This window comes from Apodemus sylvaticus, chromosome 12, assembly GCF_947179515.1.
Source record: "Apodemus sylvaticus chromosome 12, mApoSyl1.1, whole genome shotgun sequence".
Taxonomy (NCBI): Eukaryota; Metazoa; Chordata; class Mammalia; order Rodentia; family Muridae; genus Apodemus; species Apodemus sylvaticus.
In genome coordinates, this window is record NC_067483.1 from 74681446 (window position 1) to 74709168 (window position 27723).

General features: G+C 46.0%; 1 protein-coding gene across 3 annotated transcripts; it reads right to left on the bottom strand.

The window, feature by feature from the left end:
• Positions 1–3206: 3206 nt before the first annotated feature.
• Positions 3207–23346, bottom strand: Mgst3 (microsomal glutathione S-transferase 3). Of its 3 annotated transcripts, XM_052200389.1 has the most exons (7): positions 23241–23303; positions 17859–17974; positions 8798–8921; positions 7744–7817; positions 5954–6011; positions 4322–4394; positions 3207–3456 (listed from the first exon to the last, which is right to left on the bottom strand). In XM_052200389.1, the coding sequence occupies exons 3-7, from the start codon at positions 8912–8914 to the stop codon at positions 3320–3322; spliced, it is 459 nt and encodes a 152-aa protein (XP_052056349.1). In that variant the 5' UTR covers positions 8915–8921; positions 17859–17974; positions 23241–23303; the 3' UTR covers positions 3207–3319. The 3 variants fall into 3 exon arrangements, with proteins under 3 accessions (XP_052056349.1, XP_052056348.1, XP_052056350.1); XM_052200388.1 differs by lacking the exon at positions 17859–17974 and having other exon boundaries at positions 23241–23346; XM_052200390.1 differs by lacking the exon at positions 17859–17974 and having other exon boundaries at positions 23250–23296.
• Positions 23347–27723: the final 4377 nt, after the last annotated feature.

Below are 27723 nucleotides of genomic sequence, written 5' to 3' on the forward strand. Positions count from 1 at the left end.
CATCACGTCCACCCACGCTGTCCTCATGTCGTCTGTTACTCTGCTTTCTCCTCTGGGTTCTCTGCCAGGCTGTTCCTTCTCAACTTCACATTTCCCAGCTCTTCACCTCACAGGCTCCTTACACCACAAACTAAACTCTGTTCCAAGGTAACGTACCTGTCACACACGGCCTCCTCCATTCCTGTCATTACTCCACTGTAACGGTTGTCATGCAGACTTTATCCTTCCTTAACTAGAACACTAACTGAAAGCAAGAACTGCCCCGTCTCTAGGCTCAGAGTGTTGAATGTTTGACCAGGTAACGCTCAGTGTGGCCCAGGAAGCCGCAGCGCCTGGTTGACGAGAAGCAGACTGAACGCACCTCAGACCTGTCAATCAGTCTGCATTTTAGTAAGATCCTCAGATGGGGCACACACACAGCTTGCCAGGCAGAGCTTCGAGAGAGACGGGTCTCAAGTGTGGCTCTTCGTTAGAGCTGCATGTGGAACTTTGAAGATACTGAAATGCTAATGTGAATGATCTGGAGTCTGAAAAGTTCTCAGGTGAGTTCAGTAGGCAGCTGGGGTAAGAACTGCTCCGAGTACTTACGCTTAATTACAGACATTAAGCGTGTGAGTTCCCCTTGGCTACATCGCACGTCCTCAGTATTTGAACACAGGTGCTGGTTACTTTATTGGACAGTACAGAGTGTTCCCGTCGTGTCAGAATGTTGGACTGGAAAGTTGTTTTCGAGGGATGGAACAGATAGACTGTTCATTTATATATTTGTCTGTGTAAGAGGATGTGTGTGGGCAGGAGTGTGGGGATCAGGGCCGCACCCAAGGAAGTGGATTTTCTCCTTTATGTGGATTAAGGGAATTGAACTCTGGAGGTCAGGATTGGTGGTAAATGCTTCTGCAGGCTGAGCTATCTCCATGGCCTAAGACTGGTCATTTGATTGGTTAAGAATGTAAAGGTGAGTTATCCAAACTCTGGAAGACTGCAGAACAGACTTAACCAGGTTGCTGACATTTGCTAGGTTAGACCAGCAGGAGGCGCCCAAGCTTGCTACCACAGCTTGTGGGAGCCTGAGCCCAGCTTCAGGTCGTGAGCGCCCCCTACTGTGCACTCGCGATCATGAATCCTCAGTAATCGTGTACAAGTGTTTCCAATATCCTTACTATTAGGCTTTGAATGGCTCAAACTTGGTGCCCAGCTGATGTTTCAGGAGGCTGTGGAATCTTTGGGACATACTTTAGCTAGGTGGGGAGATACTCTGGCTGCCTCTCCTGATTCACATCATTATACCCAATAAAAGCTGTCTCCCCACTGGTCTGGCCCACTTTTGGTTATGTGAGTACAGCTGGTCACGTGGAGAAAGCAGCAGCTGCCGTCTGAGGGACGCCAGGGCAGGAAGGTGTCGCAGCAGAAGCAGTAACAGAGGACAGAACTGAGAACAGACAGTGTCTGTTAGGACCCAGAGACAAGAAACAGCAGTCACTGGTTGCTAGAAGAGTCTGAGAGAGCTGTCCTCGTTAAGACCAAGGATCATACATACATCCTGGGCCAAGAACTTTAACTGGCTGCTACAGCAGTGAGTTCTCAACCTGTGGGTCGCGACCCCTAGGGGTTTGAATGACCTTTTCACAGGGGTCGTGTATCAGATATCCTATATATCTGTCATTTACATCATGATTTGTAACCATAACAAAACAACAGTTATGAAGTAGCTATGAAAAAATTTAAAGTTGGGGGGGGGGTTTACCATACATGAGGAACTATATTTAAAGGGCCCCAGCATTAGGAAGGTTGAGAACCCCTGACCTAGAGGCATGAATGCCCGCATCAGGACTGTAACACTAGAAGGCACCCCAAGCTGCTGTTCCCACCTGGTTACTGCCACTGCTCACTGATGTCACACAGGGAAGCCAGTGCTCCGGAGACCAGCACTGGGTCCCGCCTCAGCGAGTCTGCAGTGAGAGGGAGCAGTTCTCCAGGTCCCCGGGGTGCACTTCATATATAACATGAATAAAACCCAGTTACTGCGTTGGTTTGCCGATGTCACCTTTTCTAGTCCCGACCCCAAACTTCTTATCTCCCTATTACCATTTCATGAGGGAGCACCTACTGCTGCTAAAATGAAGGCAAATATGAAGGTGAATTGAAAGCTTTATGGGAGGGATGGGGGAGCATTTCCTTTTATTTTCTTCAGTACTCTGGTGACATATTCTCATGACCCAACCCCGGGAATGTATTCTGATCTAAATCCCAAGGGCATCACAGTTGTCCAGACAAGGCTGAGCCTCCCTTTAGTGCTTCTGTCTCTGAAGCTTGAACCACTCAGTACAACGGAAAATGCGTGGGTTTTTAAGAGTTGAGCCTCTGTTCAACTCCCAGCTCTGATCCTCAGAAGCTATGGAGCATGTGCATGGTGGCTGGCCCAATGAAGAACTTGTGGGTTTGTTTTAAATATTGTCCATCTGAAAGCCACTCATGGTGGACCACCTGATGGTGGTCCACCTAGCGGCCACCCTGATGGGCGGCAAAGGTCTAGACACCGTGTTCCTGTTCATACTTCAGTCATTATTTTGCCAGCTTAGACTGTTCTCTAAAGGCCTTTCCTGTTTGTTCCTAACCAGACATTGACATAGACTTATATTTATTTATTTAAGATTTATTTATTTATTTAATGTGTATGAGTACACTGTAGCTGTACTGATGGTGGTTGAGAGCTGTACTGGGAATTTGAATTCAGGACCTCTGCTCGCTCCGGTTGGTCCCGCTTGTTGTTATTATTATATCTAAGTATAATAATACTCTCCCCTAAGTATACTACTACTACAATAATAATACTAATAATTAGTATTAATTATTATATACATAGAGGTCAGAGGATAAGTGGTGGGAGACAGAGAAACTCAGTTCATCGGGCTTCATGGCAAGTGTCTTTTTCTGTCGTCTGACTGAACCCGTTACTTAACTTTTTAAGCAATATAAACAATCTTCAATAGATTTTTTAAAAAATGTCCATGTTGTTAATTATTAGCATCAAGCAGTACTACTTTTAAACTGGAGCTAAGGCTCAATTTTTCCTCCCTCATCACCATAATCAGACTATCTTGGCTTCACAGACTACGTGAGGAGGGATACCCACAGCTTTGCTCTTCATCGGTAGAAATGGCATCCTTATTTCAGTAAGACTCTCAAAAAGAGATGCAGTCAGGAGGTTTAGGTACGAGGCTGATGCCAGATAAGGTTTTATTATATTTAAAAAAACAGTGGAACTGGAAATAAGGGTAAGTGGCTGAAGGTGAATGAGAGTTGAAAGGCCCCCCATTCCTCAGTGGCAGTGTCTGGGCCCCCTGCCCAAGCCCGGTCTGATCCAGCCGAGATGCTGGAAAGCAGAACACACGGTTGTGCCCATCAGGGCAAAGAGGGCAAGAGAGCTCACAGCTCCTCGATACCGCTTGCTAGGGTCTGAAAAACAAGACAGCAGAAGTTACCAGAACATGCACAAGCAGTCTGCTCTAGCATCTGAGGTTGCACAGTCAACGCCTGTTCCTGGGAGGTTGACCAACTCTAGCCTAGGACCATCAGCATGCTAGAAACTATGTGCGAAGTAATTCTACAATAGCATGGCCTAGACTATGGAGAACTCTGTAAGTCACGCAACTTTGTCTTAGGCCCAATAGGAGCATCTGCCTCTGGAACAATGCCTTTTCTTCTCTGCTGGCCCTTTATCCCAGCAATGGTCAGGTTTTGCGTACATAGCACCTTGGTTTGATTCCTGGTAGCTCTGGTTAGCCCCTTAATATTTCTAAGGCTGTTTCCTCATCTGTAAAACAGGCTTGTTAGCTGTATGTGGAATTGCTGTGAGGTTGCACAGTGGACGTAAAGTTCACAGACAAGCAACCGACACTAACAATATTTAAAATTTGGCTGGGTAGTGATTCGTGAGGTAGAGGTAGGCATATCTCTTTAAGTTCAAGGCCGGCCTGGTCTATGGAGTGAGTTCCAGGGCAGCCCGGGCTACACAGAGAAACCCTGTTTCTAAATAAATAAATAAATACATAAATAAATAATAAAAATAAAATAAAAATAAAAAAAATAAAATTTGTTTTGGGGGCAGAAAAGATGACTCAGTGGTTAGGCACATCTACTGCTCTTGCAGAGGACCAGAATATAGTCATTAGCACCCATGTTAGGGGGACTGCAACCACCTGTAACTGCAGCTCCAGGGCATTCTGTGCCCTCTGTGGGCCCATGGACATAGGTACATAATACATGTTAAAGAAGATAAATCTAAAATGTATTTCCTTGACAAATGTCAATAAGTACTTACCTCCTGTGTAGTAGCCATATGCGTAAAGAACTCGCCCAATAATCCAGGCCAGGCCCAGGCCAGAAGCTACACGCTAAGATAAAAGGACAGCTCAGTATTTGCACTGAAGAAACAGACCTTCATTAATTAATGCCCAGAACTGATTACACTTGTGTTGGCCAAAGGTAATTCCATGCATTTGCTAATATATTTCTCACAGAGTTAAGGAATAGTGGGGTTATTTGTTTCAGTCAGGAAAGTTGAAGACCTGCCATTGTCTACAATGGCATGCTCAACTGTGAGGTGAGTCCTAGCTTTCCCGATGGGTGGATTAGAAAGAATTTCCTGCTCAGGGCAACTGGGGGAGCTGGTTCTGGAGCCCAGGTCAAGGCAGGTAGGACACAGGGTTCCAGGGTGAGTAAAAAGAGTAAACTCTAATGTCTGAAACGGGACCCTGGGTCCAACACTGACTGAACAGCTGCTGGGCTACACTGTCTGCAGGGACAAGGCCTGGATGCAGCCAGTACGGCAGCCTGCACACAGTAGGGGCGGAGCTCCATGAGACAAGCTGAGAAAAAATGCATAGCAAACCCCTGACTATGTGTGCTCAGAGGGAAAAGGGCTCCCCATTCCCAACACTCCTGAGAGGAGAGAGTGAGCCTTATGAAGGTTGAAACTCCCTTCTCTTCATTTCATTTTGAGTAATCTAACTGGCCAGACAGAATAAGAGGGAACAAAAGTTGGGTAAGGTGAGTAGGTGACCTTCCCAAGTCCTTTTCCAATCTGGTGCTATGGGTGGTGCTGGTTGCTATGGGAGGATTTCTGCTTGAATTGACTCTGGCTGAGAAGTATCCGAGGGAGGATGAGTTCAACAGTTGACAGAGCCCCAGTTACTCTCTGTTTGAGTTTAGTTTCTGTCAGGCGGTTCTTCACGCAGGCGGTGCTGCGTAAGTTTTAGGGCTGATTCCCGTTGTCCAGTGGCCCGCCCATCCTGTTCACAGCCATAACCTCAGGCATGACTAATGACCACCCACCTTCTCCAGGCCGAGTGCTACAGACAGACACCTGCTTCCTCTCACCTCTTGTGAGTTTGCTTCACTGTCACCTCAGTAAGTGTCCTCATGCTACTCATAATCGCTGAGCCCCACACTCCTGCCCTGCCTCCCAGCTGCCTGCTACTGGGCACTCACCACTTTCTAACATACCAAATAATTTATTTATGCCTCCGATTAAAGGAAAGGGCGATTAATCCAGGCATCTGCCTGTCTTGTTCGAGGCTGTAACCTTGGGTGTGGATAGATTTGTTTTTTTTTTTTTTTTGCATAGAGTAAAGTCAAATCCACTCTCTGTGGAACAAACGTTTTAGAAATCGACCTGGGTTCAAAGTTCCATGCTTCTGTGGCTTAGCTGACCCCATGAAAGTTAAACATTGTCTAAGAGGTTTCTCCTCACTCTGAAAACGACTAGGTGAACTACTGTCCACTTTAAAGCAATCCTCATAATAAATCAGTAAATAAAATGCCTTTAAATATGTGCTGCTTGACACCAAAGCTCCTCCTTCAATGTTCCTTCACTTCTCCCTGTGCCCAGGGTAGCCTAGAGTAGCCCAGGGAACCACATCTAAATGGATGAACAGCCCCAGAAGAAACTTACCGGGTGGTAAACACCTCCCACGGTTAGGAAGAACAGGAAGGGAGGATACACCTCCAACCTAGAATGGACAGAAAGTAACTTTTAAAAAAGCGTCCTCAAACTTGGCGGTGGTGGCTCACACCTTTAATCTTTATACCTGGGGAGGCAGAGGCATGTGGATCTCTGTGAATTTGAGGCCAGCCTGATGTAAAATGAATTCCAGGCTATATTGAGAAACCATGTCTTGAGAAACAAACAACCTCCCCCCCAAACAACAACAACAAAAAAAGTTTCCTCATGGATGTCTGTCCAGAACTTTAAGAACTATAAGGAACTCTACCTTCTTGCTGGAAGGCTAGAAGCTCAAGTACAAATACTGGCTGAAGGGGGAATACTGCTTACCAGGACCCAACGGCTTTTGCTCTAGTTGAGAGTAAAAGAACTTCACATCCTTCAAACTCATGAGGAAGGTGTTAGGTTGGGAAAAGGTCTCCTAATGGAACGACTCACAATCTGAAATATCTCACAGGCTCATGCATTCAGATACCCGTCTCCTCTTAGTGGCATTGTTTTGGAGGCTGTGGAACCTTTGGGGACAGGGACCTGACTGGCAGGTATAGGCCACTAAGGTATGGGCTTTGAGGGATACAGCCCAGCAGAAGATCTGTTTCCTGTCTGTCTTTGTGATCAGCTGCAAGTCTCCGCCATCACCAGTACGAGTCTGGTCAGGAAACCTTCCATCATGGACTACTCTCATCTAATTGTGAGCCAAGATAAATCCTTCCACTACTCAGTTCTCTGTCAGCTGTGTGTGTGTGTGTGTGTGAATGCAATTAGTTAGATGGGACCTGCAAACACTGCCGAGGGTCACAGTAAAGACATTGTGATAGCTGATAATTGTTAACAGGACCAAGGCTCACCTGGAGGATGAGCATGCCCATAGGAGATTATTTGGATTGTGTTTGTTAATTGAAGTAGAAAGAACTGCCCACCATGGGTGGCACCAATCCCTGGCTGGGACCTGAACTGTGTAAGAGAAAGGAGCCGAGCAGTAGGAGGCCTTCACCACTCTCTGCTTCTTGTCTGTGGATGGATGGAACCTCTTGTGCCTTGTTTCAGGCTCCTGTCACCTTGACTTTTCTATCATGAGTTCTCCACCATGAAGGACTGGTCCTTGACCTGTGAGCTGGAATAAACCTCTCTCCCTAAATTCATTTTATCACAGTGATAGGAAAAGACACTTCTAAAAAGACGACTCAGAAGCTGCTTTGTTTTGTTTTGTTTTGTTTTGTTTTGTTTTCCAAGACAAGATTTCTCTGGGTAGCCCTGGCTGTCCTGGAACTCACTCTATAGACCAGGCTAGCCTCAAACTCACAGAGATCATGCCTGGCTCTGCCTCCCGAGTGCTGGGACTTAAGATGTGTGCCACTACAGCCTGGCTAAGAAGTTTTCTGTTCTAAAAATACTTAGTTTTATTCAGCATTCAAATCTGTTCACCCAGTAACTTAAGTTTATTTTTATTTGTGTGTATGAGCGAACTAATGTGTGTGTACCAATGTCCTGGGCTCACATGTATACATTAGACTTGGTTCTCTCCTCCTGACATGTGGGTCCCAGGGATCAAATTTAGATTATCAGGTTTGGCAGAAAGTGCCTTAACTTTCTGAGCCATCTTGCCCCATTCCCAACCCCAACACTAACGTTTTAATGATGCTCTAAACGAGGTACCCATGATTGCCATGCTATTACTGAGCAGATTCAGAGACTCTGGAGTGATGGAGATCTTTGCCGTGTGGCAGCATGACACTCACGTGTTCTGGTGGGCGCGCTGAATGCAGTTGAACATGTGCCCGTTCTCAGGGTCTGTGCTGTACATGACAGGGTACTGTTGAAGCAAGCAGAGCGGGAGTGTTGAGAATTGACTAACACCGAGACAGAGACATCGCAAAGCACCTTCTACCGTCCTCCTGACGGATGAACTGCAGCTTTGCTCTCTCTGTAGTGGCGAGGTTTTCAGTTCTCAGCGGCAGGTTTGGCGGTTCTAGCCAGCATAAGGTAGTGAGAACCTGTGACCGAGTTGTGGTTACAAAAGAGACAGGAGTGGCTTCTGCCCAGCCAGTGTTTCTCATTGATGTCATAAGTCAATGGTGGACTGCAGATGATTACAGAGACACCATAGAGAAATGGCTATGAGTCACCCAAGAGTCACCACACACCACATCCTCTTAAGATCTCCCTTAACAGGGAATAGATAATTGAGTGAGTGAGACTTTTATTATTGCAAGTGTCCATTAGAATCAAAGGAGAGGCAGCCAGATAGGCACGCTTGAAAAGAACCTCCACTGAGGGAGTCTAATTACAAGATGCTAAATGCAAACAGACTTCTAATTGCTCACCAGGGAGAGCTTTAGAAGTTTTCTTCTAGTTCAGTTAGAACTAGAGGAAGTATTTAACAGACTTCCTTTCTGCAGCTACTGGCCAAACTCAGGTTAAGCATCTTGTCTCTATTTAGGAATCAGGAAAATCAACTTAAGACACCTTTTTTAAAGTGGCAAACTAGGAAGCAATACAGCTGCTTCATCCTGTTTTAGAAAACAGCAGTGTCCCTGGCAAATGGCTCTAGACAGAAATGGACTTTTAATTCCAGTAGGCCAGGTCTCTCTACAGAGGAGCCAAAGTCCAACAAAGTGCAAATTACGTCCCAGACTCTTAGGAACAAAATCCTAATGGGCGTTGTCCAAAAACTGGCACCACCTGTCATCCACTAATCATAACTTAGCTCTCCCTCCAGGACTGAAAACAAGCCTTAGATAAGCTGGTGGCCTCAGGAAGCCCACAGAGGCACCTGCTGCTGAGCTTACTTACCTCTACCTTGTACTTCTTGCGGGCTTTGCCCACATTGATGGCTAGGTGGAGCACCATGACAAAGCTGGCAGCGCCAGTGAGAAGCACAAATCCATATTCCTTAGAGAGGACCGCCATCTTGGCTCTGGGGAAGAAAGTGAACACAGTGGGAAACTAAGCTAATGCTGTGGGCATCGGGTAGCATAGCCTTAGCACAGTGCCTCATTGCCAGCAGAGGCACACAGATCACAAAGACATTTCGGGGCTGGGAAGACGGCTCAGCAGGTAAACTGTTTGATGACAAACAGGAGGACCTGACTGGATCCTCAGCCCCTACTGTGCTGGGCTGTGTTGGGGATGAAGACAAGTGGATTTCTGGAGCTCACTGGCTGGCCAATTTTAATAATAATAATAATAATAATAATAATAATAAAGGTGAGCTTAGGACTTAGTGAGAGGACATGCCTCAAAAAGGAAGGTAGAGAGTGAAAAAAAAAGCCTCCAACTTAACCTCCAGCCTTTATAGGAGCAGGTTAAGAGCACCTGCACACACACATGCACACACATGCATATATCACACATACACACATATGCACACACATGCACATACCATACATATATATGACACACATACACTCTGCCCAATCTAAAAAGGACAAAAGATGTTTCTAAGAGGTCATCAGAAATACTACTGTGCATTAGACAACAGAATTAAAAATGACTCCAGTCTTCAGTCTGGTCTCAGGGAAGTATCAGATCATACATGTCCTTCCTTCCCTCTTCCTTCCTTCCTCTCCCTCTCCCTTTCAGATTTGAGAACAGATTTTACTTCCTTACTTCTTCATTATTTATTTTTGTGCACACACATACACGCATGCACATACACCCTTGAGCCAATGGTGTGCATAAGACAACAGTCTGGCAGGCTCCTGAGAACCCAGGCTGCCCATCAGATCATCACAAGTCCCACAGAGTTCTCAAGTCTGCAACTTATTTTGGAATGCATAGAAAGTTGGGAATACAAGCTGAACAAATGTTAACTGTATTTTGGGGTGGTAGCTATGTTTTCATAGCTAGAATTTCACAATACAATTCTTTTCATTTTTTCTGACCACGCAGGAGAAACCGCTTTGAGAAAAAGCTAATCCTGGCTCATCTTGCGGTGTTCAGCATTCAAGCTCCTGTCTCAAGGGGAAAGACTTAGGCTGAGCACCAGAGACAATGAAATTTAGCTGGTAGAAGAGGCTTTAAGCATCTCAGAGCCCACTGGGCTGTCCAATAACCGCTGTGAGCCAAGGGTTCAGAGCATGCTGGCCCAAAGGGCAGCTCCAACACCTCAGAATATGCTGAAGTGACTCACTACCACATGCAAGGCCGCCCCAAGCCAGGAGCTCCTGTGTGATCTCTTGCTGCTGTGAAAAGCACACTCTGGTAGGCAAATTCTTAAGAGAAGGAAGCAGGAGGATCACAAGTTCAAGGCCAACCTGGGTTTTGCCTTTAAGGGTGGGGAGATGGCTTAGTCAGTAAAATGCTTGCTGAGCAACCGTGAGGACCTGGGTTCAATCCCTAGCACCCATGCAAAGAAGCCAGGCAAGATGGCACCTGTGGTCTTGTAGTCCTACTGCTGTGGAGACAGGGAGATTCCAGGAGCTTGTGGGACAGCCAGTGTAGCCTGACTGGTGAACTCTGGGTGTTAGTGAGAGATCCTGCCTCAAAAAATCCCCAAGATGTGTTCCTCCTGAGGGGCAACAACAACCCAGGTTGTCTTAGGGCTTCCACATGCATGTGTATGAAAACACATCCACCCCACACATCCACACACCCACCCCACACATCCACACACCCACCCCACACATCCACACACCCATCCCACACATCCACACACCCACCCCACACATCCACACACCCACCCCACACATCCACACACCCACCCCACACATCCACACACCCACCCCACACATCCACACACCCATCCCACACATCCACACAGCCACCCCACACATCCACACACCCACCCCACACATCCACACACCCACCCCACACATCCACACACCCACCCCACACATCCATACACCCACTGAAATAAAGTCTGTCTTGATGGGTGTTGCCCTGCTGCAGAACATTTCAAGTGATCCTTAAAAATGAAAGGACAAGATTCCAGTACCCCTACCATCAGAGGAACACCCAGAGTTCATGTGCTGTACCCAGAGTCTAAAGCAGGAAGTATTATGGGTAGGATTCAACTCAGATTTATCTGGCTCCCATGACCTCTTTCAGTCCTGTTTACAGCAGAGCCACAATGTCTTTTTTCAATATAAAATTTGGAGGGGGAGCAAGTTGCTCGTTTTTGTTGTTGTTGTTGTTTGTTTGTTTTTTAAAGTTTCTCAGGGGTAGAGAGATGGCTCAGCGGTTGAGAGCACTGACTGCTATTCCCGGTTTGATTGGCAGCACCCATATGGTGGCTCATAGCCATCTGTAACTCTAGTCCCAGGGGGATCCAATAACTACTTCTATCTAGCTTCCAAAGGCACTACACTCATGTGGCTGGCTCACAGACATGCATGCAGTCAAAATACCCACTTACATAAAAATAAATAAATTAAAATGTACAGTTCTCCTGGCTTAGAAAAAGAACATTTGGGTTCTAAGCCCCTCAGACCTGTCACCATCCCACCACAGGACACAGCATCAATTCTCTCCAGATTTCCCCTTTTATGATCTTCACCCAGCCCTGCTCACTTGTCCTTGGGAAGGGCCAGACACAGGCCAGGCCAGATGTCTCTATGACTCAGCACAAGGTGCCTCCAGGTGAGAAGCTACAGCTGCCCAGCTTCAGAGGAGAAGGTCTGGATGCTGTCCAAGTTTCTTCTCCTTCCTTCTCTTCCCAAGTTGTAAAGTCAACACATGTGAGAAGCTATGGTATCAATTATGTAGCAAGAACACAGTGTGAACTCTGAACACCTCCTTGAAAATACAAAATGATCAAAGCCTACTCGCCATCCTTGGAGTTAAACCACGGGGGCCTGAAAACGAAGCTGCCTCCGACGCTTGTAAGGACAATGAAGGGAAACATATCTGCTCTAGGGCAGCTTGTGAGTCCGGAGGCTCAAGCCAAGGAGGGCAGACCGAGGACCAGGTCAGGTTTCAGAATTCATAAAAGCACTCTAGTTCTGCAGAATACCAGAACGGGGGCGTAGTTGCTGATCCCTGTTTCCCTGATGTCTAAGAGCAGCTAGGCAGGCACCACGGGAGAAGCAATCTTTGGGTGACTATCCACTACATGTAAGAGCCGTTCCCAAAGCGACCGTTCTGTAGTCCACTACCAGAAATGGACATTTCTGCCAGGTTCCTCCTTCAGAGAACTGCAGTCAGCTGGGTGTTCATACCTGGTGAGAGTCCCTCTCCTCAAGAAGTCGATGTGACTAGGACGAACCTGGGTGGGGGTAAGCGAGGCCCAGCATCAAGGCGTGCTGGCGACATTTAGGACACCGGCCTTGGCTGGTTCAAGGCTGGATCTGACCTGAAAGCCCTTTTCCTGTACTCCAACTTCCTGTACTCCACAAAAGTACTGTACAAGCTGCCAAGGGCAGGGAGCAGTTAAACAGCCCCACCCACTTGCAATGCCTATGAATCAGGACAATAATCAGCCCGGCAACAATGTATAAAGGTGCAGTCAGCTTGGCAGCAATCAACAGCTATCTAATTGGACTTGAAGGCCCGTTCCACAGGAAGCTATCATGCCTAGTACTGGAAACTTAGTTAATAATCCAGAGCTGGTGAGATCACCTTGAAAAATAATCCCCATCTGCCACTTTGCTAGACCAATATGATTCTTTATACATACTAACTCGTATCCTTACGCTCACAGATAAGTGTAGTCACCGCTTCTCATCAAAGAAGCTTCTGTTTATGGAAAATGGAGACCATCACAGATACCATAGCTGGACACAATGCAGAGGCTATGGGGAGTACAGCTGAAACTGATAGATTTATATATCACAGCTCTTGAACCTACAGCTCTGGGCACATCATAGAAAGCTCGTAAGAGCCCGTATACCAGCAAGTCTGCTGTCAGACAGTTTCTCCTAGAAGTGACTGCAATAGCAACATCAATGGACATGTTTTAATGGAAGGAGGAAATTTCACAGGGTGCCACCTCTAGGTAAAGAACTTCAGGCCACTAATGACAGCTGGGAGATGGAGAGTTAGCCTCTCCCAGGGATGAGCCCCCTTAGTGGCTGCTGAATGCAAACAAAGTGGTCAGTTCTGAAACCATGTATGCACAATAAAAATGGACTCAGAAGATTGTATTTATATGCATCTGTGCATACATATACATTCACACACATGCATATACACACTAACAGTAAGAAAGCCAAACATTCTGGCAGCCTTTGGGAGGGAGAGTAACTAGAGGGGCCAGAGGGAGGAAAACCAGGGGTGGGGGAGGAGGTTGGGAGGATGATGTAACTCCTTTTCCATTGTCGGGGGAGCCTTGTGAAATGGTTCAGCAGAAAAGGCAGAGAATTAACTGAAGGTGGGGAAGGGGTATCGGGTACCAGCAGGAGCGGTTTGTAGAGACCATGAGATCCTCTATAGTGGAGTCCTCTTCTTCCTATAGGGTCTCTTTTTGAGGAGTCTTGGACATTTGTGAACAGCCACAGGGTCAAAGCCTGGAATGCTGCCTTTCAGAAAGGTGGAAGAGCTCTTCAGACACCTCGGCATACCGCTTCCAGTGAGGAGCCCTACTTCGTCGTAGGTCTAATCTGCACTCAGAGGAGACAATGAGAGCAGCCACTGAGCTCCCCATGGTTTGGCATTGCTCATGCTAGGACTGCTCATGGTACACACACACGCAGGTGCTTACAGTGTTCACAGTAAGAGCAGCAACTGCTGTGGCTTCCAGGAATGCCCCACCATCACACATACAAAGAGGCGGCTCGTCACCTTACAGAGTACCTGGTAATAGTCACCTAAACTATTTAATTCTGCTTTTCTTCCCTCCAAAGCATCTACTGAAACTGTGGAAGAAGAGGGATGACAAATTACACGGGAAAGAAGAATCTAGAACACAGAGGTCTACATCATAGTTGCTAAAAACTTAGATCCAAGAAGTAAAAATGATTACACCCTTAGCCTTTAAGGATAGGATTGGCTTAATTCAGTCAAGGTTCAAAAATACTTTGTCACAGAGGGCTGGAGAGATGGCTCAGTGGTTAAGAGTACTCAGTGCTCTTCCAGAGGTCCTGAGTTCAATCCCCAGCAACCACATGGTGGCTCACAAGCATCTGTAATGGGATCTGATGCATTCTTCTAGTATGTGTCTGAAGACAGCTGCAGTGTACTTATATAAATAATAATTAATAAAATAAGATACCTTGCCATTGGCTAAGTTCTTATTTTCTGAGACTAGGAAAAAAGAGATGGATGCTCTCAGCCCTTAGAAGGTGGCCTCTGGGTCAGGGTGCACTGAGAAGGGAAAGGCAGCTCAGTTCAGAATCCACACCCAGGCAGCCTCAGCCACACCCTGGGTTGTTACAAATCCAGAGGCAGCAGATAGCTTACAGGGCCAGGCCTGAGGAGCTGATAACTGATAGACAAGTCCGCTCTGCTATGAGCACTCATGTGGGCTGCACACATCTTCTGATCACATCCCTGCAGCCCTTTTATGGACCCACCCAGATAAGGTTGTTGAGTTGGAGGAGGTTTTCCTGGACTTGGTCTTCACGGTCTGGACACTGCAGCTCTGCTAGGAATGCTTGTAACTGTGTTTCCCACAGACCACCTGGCTTCTGTAACATGATCTCAACACAGAGAACACAAGATACAAGCCTCCCATTTGTGTTTGTTTGTTTTTTTTTAACATGAGATATTTTATTATTGATAATGAATGTCAGATATTTTCAGGATTAGGCTCCAGAATCAGCTAAAAGGTCCTATCAAGGTGCAAATCAAGGTGATGCAGTCTGGTGCATTAAAATAATGTTCAATTATGGAGGAAATATACAATATACATTCATTCATTCATTCATTCATTCATTCATTCACACATTCTGTCCCCTCTCATTTGTGTTACTTAATAGTCAGGTGCACAAATACAGAAACAGTTAATGAAATTAATTATTAATTATTAATCAGATGAGTGTTGCTTCGGTTCTCAGTCTTCACCTGGAGGGTGTGTTAAGATATGCCCACTCTCAAGAGTTTCTGACTCTCAGCAGGGCTCCAGTGGGGCCGGTGAATGCAACTTTCAAAAGTTCTCTGGTGTTTCGATCACTGCCAAGAGATCATGTTTTTAAAAACTGTTGTTTTGGGGGCTGGAAAGTTGGCTCAGTGATTAAGAAGACTGGTTGCTTTTCTAGAGGACCCGGGTTCAATTCCCAGCACCCCATTGGCAGCTCACAACTGTCTGTAACTCCAGAGTCAGGGGATTCAATGCCTTCTTCTGGCTACCACAGACACCAAGCACCCACATGTTGTACTGGCATACACAGGTGAAATACCCATATCTATGAAAATAAATGAAATTTTAAAACACTTGTTTTAGGGAAAAAAGGCTATTTGTAGGTGGTGGTGAAGATTGTGTCCAAGTCACACTGTGAAGCAGACTCCTGTGTCTGTGATCTATACAATGTTTTCTACTGGATGGTCCTGGAACCCTCCACTGCCTGTGGCATCTCTAGGACTTGATGATGGCCGCAGGCTGAGCTGAGGCTAGACCTTTCACAGTTACACCAGAGCTTGCACACATCACAGGACCAATTCCATTTTTTTAGGTTTAACATTTGGCTTAACATGAACTAAACAAGTGGGCAAGAGGGTGCCCCGTCCCCCTCAAAACTTTACCTAGTGACCCTGGCCAGTGACAGCCTCTGCCTTCCTAGATCTCTCTTTCTGGCCACAATCACCAGACCTGACTTTTTTTTTTTTTTTTTCTCTAACCAGTCAAAGGAGTTGGAGATTAAGGCTTTAAACACTGCAAGAGAGATGGTCACTATGCAAAAGAGGACCTTCAGGGGTTGTTACTTCTTCTACCATGAATTGCTGTACCTCAAATTCTAAATGAGCATGAGATAAGTGAAAGACAGACATATCTAAGGGCTTAGTAAGATAGCCAATAAACTTCTCATGGAGTTCTTCATTCTTTCTGGCAGAAACAGTAATATGGGAAATCATCTCATTAATACATGTTGAAAAATTGAACTACGGGGCCACATGCACACCAGGCAGAGACCTTACGTAAGCTCTTTCTCCCTATGATAATCCTATGCCACAGTTGCTATTACTGCTGTTCTCACATTACCCAGGAGGGAAACAGGGCAAAGAGGAATTTGGCAATTTGCCTAAGCTTCCATCACTGGAGGATGCAGGGCTGGGGTCGGAGTGCAGGCAGACTGACCAGTGTCTCAACCATCTGCTATCAAATTGCCCTGCAGAGCTTGCACCTTGGAAGTTAGAAGCAGCTATAAGGAACAATCCTTGGCAGAGCTTATGTCCCGAGCAGTACAGCCACACCCTGCTTCTGTTTCAGGAGCAAAGGGAAAAGATAGCAACCCGGGGAGGCTGCAGCTAGACAGCTCCTCTTTGGTTCCACCTTACATTTTCATGGCATTGAGATCCAACCCTACACATATTTGGAGCTGAGCATATATAAAATACCAGACTCCTGGGTCTTTAGAATATTTACATCCAGGATCTGCTATTGAGAAAGAGTTATTGCTTCCTTACCAATAGGAATTTTTTTTAAATCACTGCTGTTATTTTCTTCTTCTTGGTGAATATCCCTAGCTAGAACCAATACAATGTTGAAGAGAACAGGCAAAGTGGACATGCGTGTCTTGTTTCCCATGTATGGTGGAAGCATTCAGTTCTTCACCATTACATATGATATTGAAGGAGGTTTTATAGATGCCTCTGTGCAGCCATGTTATAAGTCTAGTTATTTTGAAATGTTCAAACTATAGCAACTATATATACATATATATGTACATATATAGTTAGTCTTTAAACTTCAATAAAGTATCTTGTAGTCTCCTCCTCAAAAATAAGATAAAATAAAAGCCCCAGGCCATGGTGGGTTTCCAGGAGAATGAGGATACTTTGGTAACCAGCTCTTGCAGCCTATATGGATGGGGATAGAACAGAACTCAAAGCAACAGCCCTACCGTATAGCTGGGTAGCAGACACCAGTGAGCTATAAGTATGTCACTGACACCATCCACATCTTCAGGCTGAGAGCCATACAATCTCGGATTAAAATGTGGTGTTGTTGGTGTCACCTCCAGGATCCACTTGGCTCCAGCATATGAGGCAGCAGCACGGGGTTCCTGGGCTCTTAGGCTCAGGTGCTCTCTTTTAGGAATTCTGCTGACAGATTCTCCTGGGAATATCACTATTCTAGAACTCCACTTTCCACCAACCCTGTCTCTGTTTCCTGCTTCCGCCACTGCTGGCCTTATCTCACTGGGACATAGTTCTTTCAGTTACAGGGAAGGGTTCTGGGCAAGCCTACAGTCAAGTGAACGCCTCTGTTGCAACATTCTCTTTCACTGTGTACCCAAGTCCTCTTGGCTGCCCAGTGAAATGCCCCAGGGCACAATCAGCATTGCATAAGGAGAGCAAAAGCCAGAGTTATGGATGTAGGCACTCTCCCCAAAGAGTTTATCACTCCTGAGTCACCAAGTTACATAAACCTTACTTAGGTTTTCTTAAATGACAGATTTCTCTTCAACTTTAAGTAAACAAAACCCAGGTTGGACAACAGCAACTTCTACTTCAGTTTGTGATGTTGCTCTTTTGCAAATTTTTAGCTGGTGTTTTATATTAATACAAACAGGAAGGTGACTATGACTAAGTACCAAAGCCACCATTCTCCCCAAATCTCATAGTAACCCTTACTCGGTTGGCTGTGTCATCACAGTCCAATTATTTTATATAGCAAACCCCCAACGATTTAATGATGGTGAGACAGGGATGGTCATTTAAAGGGCTGGCTTGATCATATAGGACGTATGTCTCTTAAAGTCCCACACACCAGATGGCTCAGCAAACTTGGGCGGGACTGGAGGCTCAGTTTACTCACGTAAAGCTTCCCCAGACAGCTATCAAGGTTTGATTCGGCCTTTGTTCCCACAAAGGAACAGGCCTCTCAGTAATTCCCAAGAGGATTTTGCCCCAGTGAAGTAAGGCTTGAAGTCACTGAAGGAGGAAACGGAGACAGTGTTGATGGAAACTGGAGTACCAGAATAGTGATGTTCTCAGGAGAATCTGCCAGCAGAATTCCTAGAGGAGAGCACGTCTAGCTGATTCTCCCAAGCTCAGGAGAAGCGTGGTGGGGAAAAGTAGGAAGTGAGGGGAAGCAACACCGAGGTAACTTTCTCTCCAGGATGGAGAGCCAGCGAGAGTCACACCATTTCTCTGTTCATCCCACAGTTCCATAACGGCAGTTCTAGTTCATTTCCACAACAAACACATCAACGCTTGTTTGTCAAACCTTCAAATAAGCACTGCTCAAATCCTCCTGCCTCAGCCTCCTGCCTGCCGTGACTAGTGGTGTAGGGTACCATAGCTAGTCACCACTAACTTAAAGGTCCTTAAGGAGTCAGAACCTAGATGCTGAACCTATGTAACCCACTGGCGAGCAGCTATTTCTCCAAGGGCTACAACCAGGTAGCTGGCTGGCTGAACCAGGAGCCTGAGGTATGGACCACTTACTCATTAATTCCAGTGAGGCCAGCTACAGCCGGCAGGATGTACTGGGTCCTTCTTAGGACCTCAGTCTTCAGCCTTGCCCACGCACTGTCAGCCAGTCTGGAAATGAGTCACGTTGGGAAGATGGAAGACTCGCCCCTTCAATCCAAACACATTCAGCTCTACAGTTAAGCAGACACAGCTCAGCCACGTTCAAGCTTCAGATGGTATTTTAATCCCAACACTGGAGAATTGTCCCTACTGAAAACAACTGCTAAGTGTGTGACTGGGCTGGTGGGAGGCTGGGGAGGGAAGGGCCAGGGAGGCTGGAAGTCAAATGAATGGCTCTTGGTGCCGTGGGACAAGCTTGCACTGTTGTGCCCGTTAAGGCCAAGGCAGAAAATTACTTCTCTTTTATTCCTCAGAGTTTGGCTTCTATGTGGCAAGATCCTAAACATACATGCTTGAAGGACAGTGAGTCTTATTTGGGAAAAAAAAATGGCAATCCTGTACCCCAGGAATCCAAGGACATTGGATTTGTTAGAATAAATTCCAGGTTTTCCTGTAGGTACGATGTTAGGTTTCTTAAAGAGACTCTCTATGCTTAAAGCCCCATGGGCCGGGATACCAGGACACCTGACTTTGAATCCTTGGGTCATACTAGATAGCCTAGGGGTGAGTCTTCCAGGACACAGGACTCTCTAGACACATCTTACATCTTGCTTCTAGTGGTTTAAAGGCAGCCTCCTCAGATGAGAAAGGAAAGTTATCAAGGAATACAGACAGGGGGAAAAAACCAGCCCCAAAGCATTTATCAGATGAAGGCAATTTGATTAATTCAGTTCAGCATTTTACCCAGAGAATTGCTTGTCTCCAATTCCATGCCTCCCACTCTCTCAGAGGGATTCCTTCCCTTTTTCAGTTTTGTTACAGCGTTCAGTTTGTAACTTTGGTTACAAATACCATACAACACCCCATGTGCAGGGCTGTAATGGATATCAAGATGGAGAAGAGTTCTGAACCTCTAGAATGCAGTCAGGGTATGAGGGTAGAGGGCACACGGAGGAGGGGGAAAGACTGGGCGGAGAAGCCACGGAGGTTACCACAGGGATGTGTGACAGAGGTCACAGGTAAGAGAGCAGCAAGTGTAGAAGCTTGCAGGCAGGCAGGTGGGTGGGTGATGACATGGCAGAGAAAGGAGGCCCGTGAGACCGAAGGGTGGTTACAGAGCTCAGAGGAAGAGGAAGAAAAGCCTAGTATTTGTAATCTTTATCTAGTAGGGATTAAACCCTGTTCTAAGCAATTCGGTATTAGCTCATTTAAATCCTCACAGCAGCTCTATCATGAATGACTACCTCTACAGGTGAGGGAATTAGGTATTAGAGGGATTAGGTAACATCCTTCAAAGCGCACAGCTACCCCCAGAGCAAAGCCTAGATGATTCCCACACTCCTGGGCAGTGTGCTTTCAGACTCTGCTAGTTAAGCCTTGACCAGCCCTGTCGCTGAACCAAGCTGAAGAGCAAGTTTGCCAACATTTGATCCTCTCCTGAGCATAAAATATATTAACAAGAAAGTAGAGCTAATAATTAGCTCCAAGCCTGGGCCTGATTACAGACTGTGATGTTTCAAATTGGAAAGGTAAAAAAAAAATCGTGGAGAAGATCCGGAAAAGAACATGTTCATTTTAATGTATGGTGGTATGAGGAAAGGAAGTGAATGAAGAACACTTCCTCCAGGCTCCTGGCACACAGCTTGGCAGGGCAGTCCTGAAGCTGGCTGTTCAGTACTGCATCGTGATTCCCACAAATCCTATATATACATTAGCTGACATTACACAGGAGTGGAGTGTAAAGTCACGGGGCAGCGAAGCTATGACTTCCAGAAGAGGAAAAAGTCTTGAATGAGTCACACTAATACTGCTTGGTTTTTCCATCATAAGAAATAAAGACAGCTTAGAGTTATTATAATTCTTAGCAGATGCTAGATCCATGGGAAGACACCAGGGAGGGAGCCACCTAGGTTGCTGGCTTGAGCCTCCATGCTTCTTGGGACTTAGAAGCATGCTTTGGCATAATAATTTGCATTTTCTCTTTCTCTCTCTCTCTTTTTAAACCTGCCATTCTTTTTTTTATTATTATTTATGCATAAATCTTTTGGGGCCAGAAACGTATGAATGTATGCTGTGTGTGTGTGTGTGTCTGCATAAGGCCAGAAGAAGGTGTCAGATCTCCTGGAGCTAGAGTTACAGGCAGTTGTAAGCCGGTGACTGGGTACTGTGACAGAACTCTGGTCCTCTGGAAAAGCAATAAGTGTTCTCTCTTAACTGCTGAACCATAGCCCCAGTCTCCATCTGTGTTTCTTAAGCTGGAGAAATAGAAAGTATTATTTACTTAAAAAGAGAAAAAGCCTGGTGTTGTGTGTGGCACATGCGTAGAGTATCATCAGTATGTGGGACACAGAGGCAGGTGGATTAAGAATCTGATGCTTGTGAAGACACTGTTTCAATAAAATAACAAAAAAGTGGGCCATGGCACCAAAGTTTCAGAATTCATTCCAGATGATGAGCAGATCAGTCTAGAAAGAACGCGAAGTACAACAAGGGCTCTGTGAAACTCTCAATGCATTTGGAAAACAACGTGATCTTCCTGCTCCACTTGCTGCATTTCTCACCCCAGACAGGCAAGTGGACTCTGTGAGAGAGATAATTTTACACAGGGAAACCTGACAACAATGCCAAGTTTTTCTTATTCCAGAAGACAGTAAACTCGAAAGCAGGATCAATAAACTCAGCTGCAAGAGCTGGGGAGAGGGCCGGGTCAGCAAAATTGCTTGCCGAGTAAGCATGGGTAGTCTCTTTGAGCTCAGATTCAGTGAGATTCTCAAAACTGAGGTGGAGAATGACTGAGGAAGACATCTTCACATGTATGCACACGCAATGCACTTATAGTCACTCACGGGCATGCATACTTCATCTACATCACACACACACTTTGGCTGCACTTAAAATTAAAAAAAACTTTAAATTTAAAGCATAGGTTTAAAATTAGCTCAATGTTCAGTCAGTGTTAAATTACTTTTGACAGGTTCACTTGACATCCACTCATTCCTGACTGGTCCAGGGGCTTTTCAGCATCTTTTTGGGTAAACACACCGTGTGTGTGTGTGTGTGTGTGTGTGTGTGTGTGTGTGTTCCCTGTGCTGTCTGAGGGGAACTCTGCCCTTGTCCTTTAACAAGGTCTCAATAAATGGCCCAGGCTGGCCTTGAATTACCATGCTCCTGGCTCTCTGGTGCAAGGATTCTAGTTGCAGGCCTCTGCATCCAGCAAAATTTTGTTTCTTAGTCTAAGGAAGCCCCAGGAGTGCAGTTTCTATGGCTGGCCACACTATCACTGTCATTTTATATATAGTAACACTGGTTAAAGAAAAAAAAAAAAGGAATCACTTGACAGAGTTTTCTATTTCTGTAACATTGTGTCAGGAAGAAGCTGAGCAGAATGTACTTCCCAGGGTGAAAGCACATGTTTGGATTTCAGATGTTAGTTTTATTTAACTCCTTAGATAAATTTAGCTCCTGTGAGAATAAACATTCTGGATCTCCTGACTGAGACAATATATTTTCATTATTGACACACTGAAAAAAAAAAAAAAACACGCCTTTAACCCTGACCAATAACCTTGGCTGCTTCCCGGGAAACTGCAGTCTGCAGGTGCCCTACAGATTTCCGCAGGGAAGCCCTGCTTTCTGCTTCTACCTTAAAATCTGCTGCAGATTCTGCAAGGCCACACCTAAGTCACAGTACAGGCAACAGAGCAGAGAGCTGGCTGCTCTCTGGGGCACCTCCTTTCCCTAGTTAAGGGATTCAAGTCCCAACCCGCTGCGATCCTCTCCTACTCATCCGACCATCTGTGTCTGCTTCTCCTCTACTTCTTTTTCTGCCCTGACTACTTGGACTACTTGTAGACTGGTGCCTCCCAAGCAAAGAATTAGCAGAAACCACAACCTCGGGGAGTGACTCAGAGTCTCTCCCTTCCACCGCCCTGCAGGTGCCCCACCCCCGTGGTTCTGGGTCTCCCTGTAGGGACACAAGATAAGAAGGGACACTTGCGGACAGGCAAGAAAGAGATGAATTAAGATCCCACCCACCCTTCCCAAGAAGTCTCTTGCTTTTAGGACAGAAGTTAGAAAATGACCCATGTTCAGGTATCAATGCAAATATTTCTACGAGGCGAGAGGAAAACAAATGCAATTCCCTCTGAGACCCTCCCGAAGGATCCTAGCAACAAGACATCCATAGCAGGAGCGGCGCGTGCACGCCACTTATGAAACCTGTGCTAGATTAGGTCCGAATGGCCAGTTCCCACTGCAGAGCTCCGGGCTCCTTTCTCTGTATTACAGCTGCACCGAGTAAGATCAGGTGGTCCCTGGAAGGCCGAAAGAGGGAGCCCCAGGTCTTTACACAACTGGAGTTAAGAAGGGGGAGGAAAATAAGGAATTGAGGATGAGCTGACCTTGGGAACCTCCCTGAGTTAGGGATAGCTAGGTAGGGGCCTCCCCGAGAAGCTCCTAAGCTGTGCCATCAGGGGGAGCATGCAGGGCGGGCGGAGGGCAGAGTGGGTAGAAATGCAGAGCTCAAATCGACGGATAAGGAAAGCATGTTGGAGAGAGACCCTAATTCCGTTCCAAGTGGTTGAAATACCGGTTGTGCGTGTGCAGGCATTCAGGTGCCCCAGCAAAGCTAAAGCTCTTGCGGCACGCAAGTGCCAGCACTTACCTGGCTCACCTTGGCGCTCCTGATGCAGACCTGAGTGGCGCAGCACTGTCTGGGTGCGGCTCTAGCTGTCCCGCAGGACCCGCCCTGCCGCGCGTGGCCACGCCCCCGGGACCGCCCCTCGAACCGACTCTGGCTTTGGCTATCCTCTCTGCGAGATTGCATTTTTTCCCTATTCCGGATAGTCCGCATATTTACTTTTCCGGCTTCCCAATCTATATATTTGCTCTCCTCCCCAGGTATCTTTTCGTGATTATAGTCCTAAATTGGTCCTAGAGATTTGTTCTGCTTGGTTGGAGCAGAAGGAACAGTAACGCGTTAGTAATTCGTCTCCAGCAGGCCACCGTAACTCATCTCACTGCGCGTGCGCAGAAAGTAGGGAGTAGTTTTGGGCCAGTATGGGATAGGAGGGAGGGAAGGCGTGTGTATCACCTTTGGACTCTCCTGGGGAGGGGTCGTTTGGGAGTCTGGGAGTTCCCTTAGCCAACAAAGTTGGCACGGCTGGTACCGCAGCCCTGCCCACACAGTGCGCCGCACCCATTCCCGCTCCCCCAGCCCGTACAGGCCGGCTCCTGTGGTTTGGCTGGCCTAGGTGTTTCTCCCCAGACCCTGCAGACTTAACAAAGAGCCCAGGCGCACCCTCTTGTGCCACCTCGCGGCGGCCTCCAGCAGAGCCTTGGATAGGACCTACTGAGCAGAAGTAGACCTTGACTGCTAATTTCTCTTAAGTTCTGCTTTAAACCTCAGAAAGCACCGAAGTTACCCTTTTCACACACCGCCCCCAACCCCGCCCCCGCATCTCTGAAGTGCCCTTAAGAAACTCGACATTCTACTATCTTGAGAACCTAGGTCAGACAGTGCATACCCTTTAAAGCCTCTCCCCTCCCTCCTTCCTCACAAACCCAAGAGAATAAGTTTATTCTGTAGTCAAATGAGTGACCATGGACTGCAGGACACAAATCCAGGTTGCCCAAATACCATGTTCCAACTGCTATTTCATGAACTTCTAGTAACAGAACGAAAGAAAGTCATAGATCAAGTCCCCTTTCATGTACGTTGGGGGCGGGCGGGGGCATCAGGTGTGTGGATTATAGCAAAGCCTGGAATAAGGCCTCTGATATTATCTGATGACGTTCTTCTTCTTGAGTTCGTAGAGGCAGGCTAGTGGCAGGTGTGTACTCTCTGGAATGATTTGAATCATAGGTACAAGATTGCTGTTCAAATACTTAAATAACTAGCAAGGATGTTAAAGCTAGCTTGATTGGCGGAAGGTTTCCATCCCTCCACAATCACTGAAAATTTAATCAATACAATTCTTAAGATTTTCATATCTTTAACATGGCTTGCATATCCTTCCTTTCTTCCACCTGTCTTTCTCCCTCACAGCCCTGGCTTGCCTCAAATTCATATTTCCATGTAGCCCAGACAGGTCTTGAACTGATCTTCCTGCCTCCACCTTCCAACTGTTGGCATTACAGGGGTGCACTAGTGAGCCCATCCTCCACCAGAATCTCTTCTTTGGGAGACTTTGCACGTCTAAGAGTGCTTGGGAGTATAACTATCCCGAGCAGGAAAGCCTAGAATAAAAAAAGGGTCCCAGGCTTGGCTTTCCTTGTACTGGCTGGTCCTGCTTACACATCCAGAAGCACACTGAAGGTTCCCAAAATCTCTACTCTTGCTACTTTATCAGTTTCCATTTGTTCTTAGTGCTTATCCCTTAAGTACAAGAAAGGTTTCTACTTCAGATTTCCTGGTGTGTTGGGTTTAAAGGACTTTGCTTTAACTGAACATTAAGGAAGCAACTAGGAAAAACCATTTCTGTATTTTTGAGGGGCCTCATTCTCCTCTTGCTTCTGGTCTGTATAAGCAAAGGCAGCCTACATGGTAGAATGGATGACCAGAAAGTCAGAATAATTCTGGTGGCTGCTTTCACAGACATTCCTGTCTGACAGGAAACAAGAATTGATCATTTAGGAGCTTATTTTAAAAATCTTGCAAGGCCAGGGGAAGTGTCCAATGTCCCAGTTCTTGGGAGAGAGAGGCAGATAGATCTTTGTGAGTTTGAAGCCAGCCTGGTCTGCATAAGGAGTTCAGAAAATCCAGGGCTACCTAGCACACACACACACACACACACACACACACACACACACACACACACACACGCATGCGCGCACACACACATCAAACCCAACCAAACAACCAATCAGAAACCAAAAAACCCAGCCAGACATCAATAAAACCCTATCAACCAAATCAACCAACCTTACAAAAGCAATATTTATCATTTGTAGAAGCCTTGGGAGATACAGGAGAAATCCCTCAAAATTACATGTGTGTGTACACATTCCGGGTAGAATGGTAGTGTGGATACTATTTTCTTTTGTCCGTTTTATAAATTGCAATCCATTTTTCCTTCATTGTCTGCAGTTCATTCTTCAACTGTCCAAGATAGCTTGTTTGGAGTTTTTCTATTATAATGAACAACTTTATCAGTAAATCTGTGTGTGTGCTTATGATGATTTGACTAAACTTTAAAGAGAAATTTCTGGGTCAGAGAATATATCCTTATTCAAATCTCCTGATACCTATAAGCAATGGGCATTTCTGGAAAACAGTGACCATTTTCCCCAGTACTGGGTATTGGATATACTTTCCTCTATTTCTGAGTTGGAGTAAGACTGTTATCTTGAGGCTATTGTGAAGACCAAATGGAGCTACGCACAAGAGCCCTGTGTGCTTTTCCTCAGGTTAATGTATTTGTAGGCCCCAGTAGAACAACAGGAAGGTGATGTGCAGCACTTGGCCCAGAAGTTACTGTGTCCCTGCTTCACTCACCATTCATTCCTTCTCCATTTACAATCCGGTTTCTGCTTCCAAACCTCCTTTCAGACGGCTCTCTGAAAGCTTACCATTCGCCTTGTAAACCCTCCACAGCATGTCAGCCATAGCTTTTCCCTCAGTCTTGCTGGCTGCTCTTCATCTCTCCGATTCTTAAAATGTGTTCTGGATCCTCAGAGCACACACCTCTCCCCACTCCTTTTTTGCATTCCTCTAGCTGATGAATCCCTTCATCGACTCTCCCTTGATGACTCGTTTACTCCATTGACTATTTTAGTTGTAAAGTTCACATTTCCTTCAGTGGAGGTAGAACTTAGTAGTATTGAAGTTACAGAGCCAGTTCTCCCCTCCTCGAGCTTCATGGGAACGTGGGCATGCATCTTTGGCTCTAGAAGTCAGGTGCTTGCTACTAGGATTCTGATCCTTAAGAAAATCAAGTGACCTGGTTAGTTTTTGTTATCAGCTTGACACAGTTACCTGGAAAGGGGAAACTTCAACTGAAGAATTGTCCCCTTCAAACTGGTCTAAGCCAAATCTTTGAGAGAAGTCTTGATTGATGATTGGTATGGGGGGGGGGCAGCCCACTGTGGGCAATACCATCCCTAGGCAGGAGGGCTTAGTCTGTATAGATAAAGATGAGCCAATGAGTTTCTCAGTGGACTATGACATAAAAGCATAAGCTTTGGTCATGATTTTTATCATAACAACAGAAAATGAAACCAGCACAAAGAGCCGTGTAAAGACATTTGGAGGGCTTGTTCACTGTGTCAGCAGCAGTGGAGGAACCAGAGAGTTCTTACTCTTTCCTGACCATTCTCCCTTCCTCCCTCCCTCCCTTCCTTCCTTCCTTCCTTCCTTTTTGGTTTTCAAGACAGGGTTGGTCTATGTAGCCCTGGCTGTCCTGGAACTAGAACTGGCTCTGTTGAACTCTCAGAGAACTGCCTACCTCTGTATCCTGAGTCCTCGGATTAAAGGTGTGCACCACCATAACCAGATATTTCTTTTTTTCTCTTATTTCTACATTAAAATTTTTTTTGAGGTAGAATCTTATTGTAGTTCAAGATGGCCTTGAAATTGCTATGTAGGTCTGACTAACTTTGAATTCCTGATCTTTCTTCTGCATCCCAAGTGTTGGGTTAGAGTGCCACCATGCCTGGTTCTACTACACACCCACACCCACTTTTATTTAGCACTGCTACATATAGCAATTAACGGTTTGGGTAAAAAAAAACTACATCAAAATCTGTTGTTTAGATACTTTATACTTTCCATTGAACAGAACTGAAATACAACCTAGTCAGAAATACAACTCTTGGTTTGTTTGTTTGTTTGTTTGGGTTTTGTGATGGTTTGTATATGCTTGGCCCAGGGAATAGCAGGTTAGACCGTGTGGTCCTGTTGGTGTAGGTGTGTCATTGTGGGTGTGGGTTGTAAGTTTTCTCATCCTAGTTGCCTAGGGTCAGTATTCTGCTAGCATTCTTCAGATGAAGATGTAGAACTCTCAGCTCCTCCTGCACCAGGCCTGCCTGGATGCTGCCATGTTTCAACCTTGATGATAATAGACTGAACCTCTGAATTTGTAAGCCAGCCCCAAGTAAATGTTGTCCTTTATAAGACTTGCCTTGATGGGGCAGTGGTGGTGCATGCC